The sequence below is a fragment of the Hyalella azteca genome, unplaced genomic scaffold (genome assembly GCF_000764305.2).
Source record: "Hyalella azteca isolate HAZT.00-mixed unplaced genomic scaffold, Hazt_2.0.2 contig4407, whole genome shotgun sequence".
Lineage (NCBI taxonomy): Eukaryota > Metazoa > Arthropoda > Malacostraca > Amphipoda > Hyalellidae > Hyalella > Hyalella azteca.
In genome coordinates, this window is record NW_025934624.1 from 54,229 (window position 1) to 62,989 (window position 8,761).

Below are 8,761 nucleotides of genomic sequence, written 5' to 3' on the forward strand. Positions count from 1 at the left end.
AAATTTTCGGGAGCTGAAATTTTTTGAGAATTTAGAACAGAAGTGCTGTAGAAAAATATTAATAGTCCACCCTAAAAATAAAAATTCAGTATGAAAATTACTAAATAACAATACAAAGCAAAATGGTATACTCAATAATGAGCTCAACTTTGACGACAGATATATAAATACTGTTAATAATTTTGTACTACCAATTAAAATTTTCAACAAAGGTAGCGCATTTACCTTAGGGCACACGGCAGTAGAAATGCGCGTGTAGCCACCATCGCTGCACGCGCTGCAAATCTTCACATTCTCGTCTTCATCGCTGCTGTTGTCAGCATCCTTCGGGCATTGGGACAGTGACTCAAGGCTGATGTCGGTCACTCGACGCTTGTCGGCTGACTACACCTGTCAATCAACGCTTGTCGGTTGTTGCCAGCAGTCACTCGACGCTAGTCGGCTGTTGCCAGCAGTCACTCGACGCTAGTCGGCAGACTACACCTGTCAATCAACGCTTGTCGGTTGTTGCCAGCAGTCACTCGACGCTAGTCTGCTGTCAAAAACCTGTCAATCAACGCTTGTCGGTTGTTGCCAGCAGTCACTCGACGCTAGTCTGCTGTCAAAAACCTGTCAATCAAGGCTTGTTCACAGCCTTCAACGGTCACGTAAAGCTCGCTTGCCTTTTTCACTTATCGCTTAAGGCTTGTTTCCTGCCTTCACATTCCACTTAACACTCGCTTGCGCCTTCACCTGTCACTCAAGGCTCGCTTACCGCCTTCAATTGCCACCTAAACCTTGTTTGCTACCTTCAATTTGGGCGTGTCACAAACACATTCACTGCTCAAGTATTTTCCTTTCACTCGCTTAACGCGTTTACTGCGTGTTTTGATAACCCAGGGTCCCCTAGCGTTTGGCAATGCTACTGTATTTTATCGTACAGGTAGCATGTATCTTAGCCTCAGTCTCAGAGAACTTAAAGATGCATTATGGATGGACGTACTAAATATTGGCCACTCTTCCCTTAGTTTATTTATCTAACTCCTGAGCTCACTCCTTGCATACGTAATATGCATGCAAAATTACGTATTTCATGTGGGTGATTCTACGAAATATCTAAGTTGAAAGTACCATGTAATCTGGAGGTGATCCAGGTCCAGGTTAATAAATTTCCGTTGCGTATAAAAATTGAACCCAGTCAGTTTTGCTAATACCGCTACCTGCGTGCTACGTAAAATGCATTCAAAGTAAATGCAGCCACGAATCTCGATGTATAAAATGTAAAATTGCGCTATTTACTTGACAAGTAAGCGTAATGGAAAATGAGCGATGGTATGGTAAAGCAACCGTACCAATAAAGGGATTTCAATGCGATACTTGCAACTAAACTTTTACTAATGAAGTACATAAGAGCAACAATAAGAATCGAGATTAAATGTTGGCGGTTGATCCTTGTCTAGCTGACAACGTGATGCTGCCTGAAATTACAAGACTGAGCTTTGATATTTTATTAAAATATTGGACATCCGATAAGATTCCAACTGCAATGCCTTTTAATAATACGGCAAAGGCAAATTTACTCTCACTAATGAAACCAGAGGCCAGGAGAGTTTCAACGTCTATGAGGTTGACGATTCTATTGAATAAAGGCTGAAACGAGGCCTTGTCAAGGCTGAAGATTTCAGGGTCTATCTTTAACTTCTGTTTCACAGTGTTAACTTCTTCACTATTTAAAGCTACGGTATTGAGCTTTGTTAAAAAACTACAACCTATGCTTTCGTCGTCTAACGGATACCCGAGAACAGAAGGAAGCCAACAATAATCCCTGTTTACCGTCACAAGGATAGACGAAAAGCTAATCACTTTGCCTGAACTGCAATGAACGTTATTCTCTTTCACGAGGGCAGAAGAAACGCTATTCAATTTCGCACAATCAAATTGATTCTTGTCTTCCTTCAAGATGCTTGAGGAACCTTCAGGTCCTTCGACAGCGAAAAATGAAGCTTTGCTTTTGGCGATAGTCGGTGATTTTTTCAAGTCAATAATGCCTTTGAAGACGTCGGTTTGAGGCGGTTTTTGGGGTCCTTCTAGTGCTGCAGCAGAGGAGCTTTGGTTTGTCCGATGTGCGGCGAGAAGGGAGGTGCAAGCAGCAATGTTGTCCCTGGCGTTGTAGCCTGAAACTCGGCAGTTGAATTGAGCGGTCAGTTGGGACGAGAAGCTTCGGGTATCCCAAAGATGGAGCGCCAGCATGACCGTACTCGCGCCCCTCCGACTGCCCTGCACGAACACATCAAAATAATATAATTTAATAACGTTTGCCGGTATGCGTTAGGTAAAAATATAGACAAATAATATATTGAATCGAATAAATATATCTAAATAACAAATTTAGATTATACACATTCAGACATAATAAATGGGAATTTTTCATGAAAACTGTTTTCGTTTCAAGGGTTGTAGGGTACACTAATATGTATAGTCAAATGTGACCAAACATATCAATTGGAATGGAGTGAGAATAAGAGTGAGAATGTTGAAAAAAGTAGAAAGTATCATATTCATCGAACATTGAATCCCAAGCAGGTTCAATGCTCATCCAGTTAGGCCACTAGAAATGACATCTCAATAACATACGAATCGTTAGTGAACATTTTACCGATCTTCACTATTTTCGGTTTCACGAAATTTCGCACGCTCGTACATAATTTGCAATAAATATAATATATTATTAATTTATTATTAAGTATAGGTTATAGATATTAATTTAGACACATTATAATTATATCACCTGAAAATAGTATACGTAGTAATATCTGTACAGTTTTGTAGGAATTTTTCCGTTATGGTTCGACGAAAGTCCAGACTATTTAATTTTTACGAACAATTTTCATGTTTGTTTTCTAAATTTGTCGAACGATATTTCTCGCTGGCGTGGGCAGATCAAAAAGCAAATTTTCAGAAGACATTTTTAAAACATTGATGCCGTTTCAAATAAAAAATATTCACTATCAAGCAAGGTGAAGGGTTGAATTTATATTTTTTGCATTAGTTTAGATATTTAAAATAATTTAGATATTTTGAAAATGCAAACATAGTATTATTTATATATTTTATGCACTAACTCACATGGATCACTACTAAATACTTACCAAATTAAAAAATCACCAATCATTCAATTTTATTTCCATACCAGGTTAATTTGTTAACCAGTCCAGCCATTTAATACAATGCTAAATATCACGTGACGAATGAATTAGTTTAATATATTAAGATATTCAGGGGTGATGCTAACAAGTTACAGTCAGGGAGAATGTCGCCGAACGTATTTATTTCACTTGTTCACAGAAAGCAATCGTCAGTGAACCAAAGGACAATTGATTTTCCATAAGTTACAATTGATAAAACTAAGTCTGCCATCACTTTTCAGCGCATTTTCTCGTTTATGGAAAAAAGGCACTATTGTGCTCTCACCATGTCCGTCCGTCCGTCTGTCCCTCCGTGACTCCACGTTTTCGTCGACGAGAAAATGCGCTCGCTGTCACTCACTGCAGTGAGTACTGAGTTATATTTTTAATACATACAGTTATGAACTGTTTTCTATTTTTTCTGAAGGTTTCTTCCGAAGTGTTGAGCTATAAATAATCGGATACAAAAACGTATGCAGTCCTTGCGAAATGCTGACTTGAAAGAATATAACTCAGTACTCACTGCAGTGAGTGACAGAGCGCGCATTTTCTCGTCGACGAAAACTTGAGGTCACGGACGGACAGACGGACAGACGGACATGGCGAGCACAAGAGTGCATTTTTTCCATAAATGAGAAAATGCACTAAAAATGGAGCTGACGCCGTGATGTCAAGACATCAGCTGGTAGCGAGCTGATAAACAAACGTCAGTCGCGGCGTAATTGGGGATTACTTTCTTTAATGAACTGACCGCCCACCCGCTGCTACAGGTTGCAAAACATAACTGTTACCATTCATAACCGCAGTAGTTACCATTCACAACCGCAGCCGTTACCATTCCTAACCGCAGCCGTTACCATTCATAACCGCAGCCGTTACCATTCATAACCGCAGCAGTTACCATTTACAACCGCAGCCGTTACCATTCATAACCGCAGCCGTTACCATTCACAACTGCAGCCGTTACCATTCATAACCGCAGCCGTTACCATTCATAACCGCAGCCGTTACCATTCACAACCTCAGCCATTCGTATTTACAACCGTAGCCGTTACCAATAGTAACTGCAACCGTTATATTCTCATCCACACCCGTTACAATTGTTATCGGGAACGGTGATAATTCGTAACCGCAACTGTTACCATTATTGCCCGTAGACGTTATAATTCATAACCGTAACAATTCCTAAACGCAACATTTATTAATATCAACGCATCCGTTATGAATCATAACCCCAGTCGTAATAAATAATGATCGCAGCCTCTTCTTATCGTAACCTCAACCGTTATAATTTCGCACTGCCATTAAAATTCATTACCAACAGTTTGTTACACGAGCCACAACCGAAAAAACATGGCCGTATTAATACGCATTTCTCTTACATAACTTTTCCTCGTCATGCATAGCCTCGGTTCGTACGTTTGAGGCACATAAACATAACTAACGATGTGTAATAATTTAGCTTCAGCAGCTATAATAGCATTACCGTTGCTATTACAATACGTAAAAGTGACATTAGAAAACCTAACCTCTGCCATATGAGTGTTTAATTTCTGCGTTCGGAATACCTAACCTCTGAAATAAGAGGTACCTAAGATGTGAAATTAAACTACGTAATCTCTACCTCTGCCTTAATAGAACAAAAAATTTTAGTTCATAAACCTTACATTTGCCGTTATACTACTTAAGCTCTATCATACAGTAGAATAAATCCTGATATTATAAAACACAACTTCTGCCAGCATGGATAAAATTAACGCCAAACTATTCTAATTCTTTTAAAGCTTATCCCTTGGCTTTACCAAGCGAACTTTTATTCCAACACTCATATAGAGTATTGCTGATAGTTATGTATTGCTGATGCAATTATTATTATTATCAGCGGTTAGTACCGCTGATAAGATAATACACGGCCTCTAGCGCTTATTAAAAATAAACTTCACCGCTTATTATACGCAAAAAGCAGTAATAAAAGAATTACCTTGGCCGTCATTATTATGCACCATTTCCTGATATTAGAATAGACACACAACAATATAGTTGAATTCACAATTAGTTCGAAGCAAACTAAACCCTTTTACTTTTACACCTAAGTTAAAGACAAGCTTGAATTTACACCTAAGTTAAAGACAAGCTTTAATTTAATAAAAGCCAGAAAATAATCAGTAAACTCTCCGTTTCTTCCTATTTAGCACAAAATTTTCTGAAACTTAGGTTGTTACAATTTTTAAACGCGCCGATAACCTCTTCCTTATACTGCAGAGACATGAACATGTCTTCTAATTGCACACATTGGATTGCATGCTTCTCGTCTGTCAGAGCATAGTACGCTTACATTGCTGATCAGTGAAAAGCTGGTGCTCGTAATATTTTATGACTAAAAAGTTATTACAATTAGGCAGAACTCCACGGCCGTCCACGACTATTCCCGTAGATAAGTAGTACTCAGAAATAATTGAAGTATATATCAGCAAATTGATGATATATACTGACTGACGAATGCCAGACAGAATTTTAAAATTTGGTCACATGTCCACAGTTGAAGAAGACATGAGTTTATCGTTACACTATTAATACAAAAACATGAATAATTGTTTGAAATAATTTCATTTACTTCTAATACGCGATGTGAGAATAATAACACGAGTACAAGGGCATGATTTAGCAAGACAAGCTCTCACAGCGCCGTTTAAGTGTCTCATCGGCTGCTGAAAAAGCATTGAAACGGTCGGTTTAACGACGTGCTAACAAAGCCATAACGCTCGCAGTCCCGCAGGTCGTAACTCCTGTCGTCTTCGCTCCTCAAGCGGCGCATATCGTCTTGCTTTAAGGATGCGCAACTAAAAGACTACCTGCAATGCCAGACACTACCTGCGCTGTCAGAGACGACAGAAACTACCTGCAATGCCAGACACTACCTGCAATGCCAGACACTACCTGCAATGCCAGACACTACCTGCAATGCCAGATACTAACTGCGCTGCCAGAGACGTCAGAAACTACCTGCAATGCCAGATACTAACTGCGCTGTCAGAGACGACAGAAACTACCTGCAATGCCAGAGGCTACATGCAATACCCGGCACTACCTGCAGTGCCAGAGATTACATGCGATGCCAAAGATTACCTGCAATCAAACACTACCTGCAATAACAGAGGATACCAGCAATGCAAGAGACTACGAGTACCTGGTTTGTCAGTGTATCTATTCTCATTTTCAATATATTTGGGACGGTACTTAGTTCCAAAGTAGCTTGCAGCGGAACATTGTGAGGTGGTCATTTATTTTCTCAACTACCCAAACCCTGAAGTCTGAGGAACAGGAACTCCGTTTCATTGCCCTTCCAACCACGAAAACTTTTGAACCTCACAGTTCCCTATTTAGTGCAACGGTTTTTTTCAGAATTTGAGCAAAGACAAGCATAATGCAAATATAAAAAAAATCATGTGATGCGTGTACGAAATTTATATCGAGTTTTGTATAATGTAAAGATGAGTGATGAGTTCTTCCACGATCTGTAATAAAGATAAATAAGAAATGAAGAAACTCTAAAAAAGATGAAGAAGAAAGAAGAAACTCTTGAGAAATTGCTAGTGTATAAATTCTGATATCAAAAAAAGGGTTGGTGAGGTCCAAGTTACCCTGTAGACCTGCTGGAGCCAAAGTCGGATATTCGACACCAGGCAAGAGTGGTTAGAATTAATGTCTGTTTGGTTAATTGACAATATGGTTCCCGTATAAATAAAAAAATAACGATGTCCATAGAGCATAAATCCTATCCTCCTGAAGGGGTGGGGTGAAAGAAAAATGGAATTGTTGGTCCTGTAACCAACGGAAATAATTCATGGTCTATTTTTTGGCAAAATTAAAGTTTCCTTGCAAATAGTACGTTTTTAGACGCTTGTACCTTTTTCCACCAAAGGTTTAATGCCTTCACCGAAGTAAAAATGAATTTGTTGTAGGTTAAAGCATTTATACCATGGGTTTTTGTTGTCGAAGATGCATTATTTATAATCTAATGGATTTCAATTCTTGTAAATTGGGTAATGGAGTTAGACTAACTGAGAAACTGGGTAGGGTTACAAGGTTTAGCAAAATGAGTAGTAGGGTTACAGTGGGTATCATTGCAGGTAGGTATTAGGGTTGGGCAAATATTTTAGGATTATTGAGCCCAATTATCGTTAGTAATACGGTGATCATTAGTATTACTTAGATCGTGAACATTGTGATGATGTAAGTATTATTATGATCATAAGTATCACGGTGATCGTAAGCAATATTACTGCAGAAAGTATTGCGGTGGTCGTAAGCAGCATTATTGCAGAAAGTATTGCATTAGCCGTAAGAAGTATAATAACAGAAAGTATTGCGGTATTGCGGAGTTCGTTAGCACTAAGCAGTATAATAGCAGAAAGTATTGCGGTGGTCGTAAAAATTATTATTGGGAATGGATTACGATGATCGTAAGCAGTATTATTGTAAAAAATATTGCGGTGGTCGTCAGCAGTATAATTGCAGTAAGTATTACGAAGATCGGAAGCAGTATTATTGTAGAAAATATTGCGGTGGTCGTAAGCAGTATAATTGCAGTAAGTATTACGATGATCATAAGCAGTATCATTGTAGAAAGTTTTGCGGTGGTCATAAGCATGCAGTATAATTTCAGAGAGTATTGCAGTGGTCGTAAGCAGTATTATTGTAGAGAGTATTGCGGTAGTCGTAGGCAGTATTATTGTAGAGTATTGCGGTGGTCGTAAGCAATATTATTAAGAGAAGTATTACGGCGACCGTAACTATGCGTAAGCAGTATTGTTATTAAAAGTATTACGGTGATCGAAGGCAGTATCATTATGAAAATTATTAATTTGATCTTATGTATCACGATGACGGCATTTGCAGAAAGGCATATCAGCATTTGGTTCACCCCAGCATCACTGGCTGGTGGTGATATTGCAGAAAGTATTGCATTAGCCGTAAGAAGTATAATAACAGAAAGTATTGCGGAGTTCGTTAGCACTAAGCAGTATAATAGCAGAAAGTATTACAGTGGTCGTAAAAATTATTATTGGGAATGGATAACGATGATCGTAAGCAGTATTATTTTAGAAAGTATTGCGGTGGTCGTAAGCAGTATAATTGCAGTAAGTATTACGATGATCGTAAGCAGTATTATTGTAGAAAGTATTGCGGTGGTCGTAAAAAGTATTATTGGGAATGGATTACGATGATCGTAAGCAGTATTATTGTAGTAAGTATTGCGGTGGTCGTAAGCAGTATTATTAAGAGAAGTATTACGGTGACCGTAACTATGCGTAAGCAGTATTATTATTAAAAGTATTACGGTGGTCGAAAGCAGTATCATTATGAAAATTATTACTTTAATCTTATGTATCACGATGACGGCATATGCAGAAAGGCATATCAGCATTTGGGTTCACTCCAGCATCACTGACTGGTGGTGGCACGATGAGAGCCTGAGAGTCAGACTATGAAGAAGTCCGACGAACTCGAAAAGGTGTTGGTAAATCGAGCTCTTAATGGTTGTGTTTAAGATCAACATTGATTTAGAGAGAACCCCTACTGCGTCAAGTGGAAGT

The 8,761-nt window shown here is 38.7% G+C and overlaps 1 protein-coding gene across 1 annotated transcript; it reads right to left on the reverse strand.

The window, feature by feature from the left end:
• Positions 1-1,344: 1,344 nt before the first annotated feature.
• On the reverse strand, positions 1,345-5,202 carry LOC125177720. The gene is made up of 2 exons (XM_047880005.1): positions 5,146-5,202; positions 1,345-2,256 (listed from the first exon to the last, which is right to left on the reverse strand). The coding sequence occupies exons 1-2, from the start codon at positions 5,155-5,157 to the stop codon at positions 1,411-1,413; spliced, it is 858 nt and encodes a 285-aa protein (XP_047735961.1). The 5' UTR covers positions 5,158-5,202; the 3' UTR covers positions 1,345-1,410.
• Between the last annotated feature and the right edge of the window lie 3,559 nt (positions 5,203-8,761).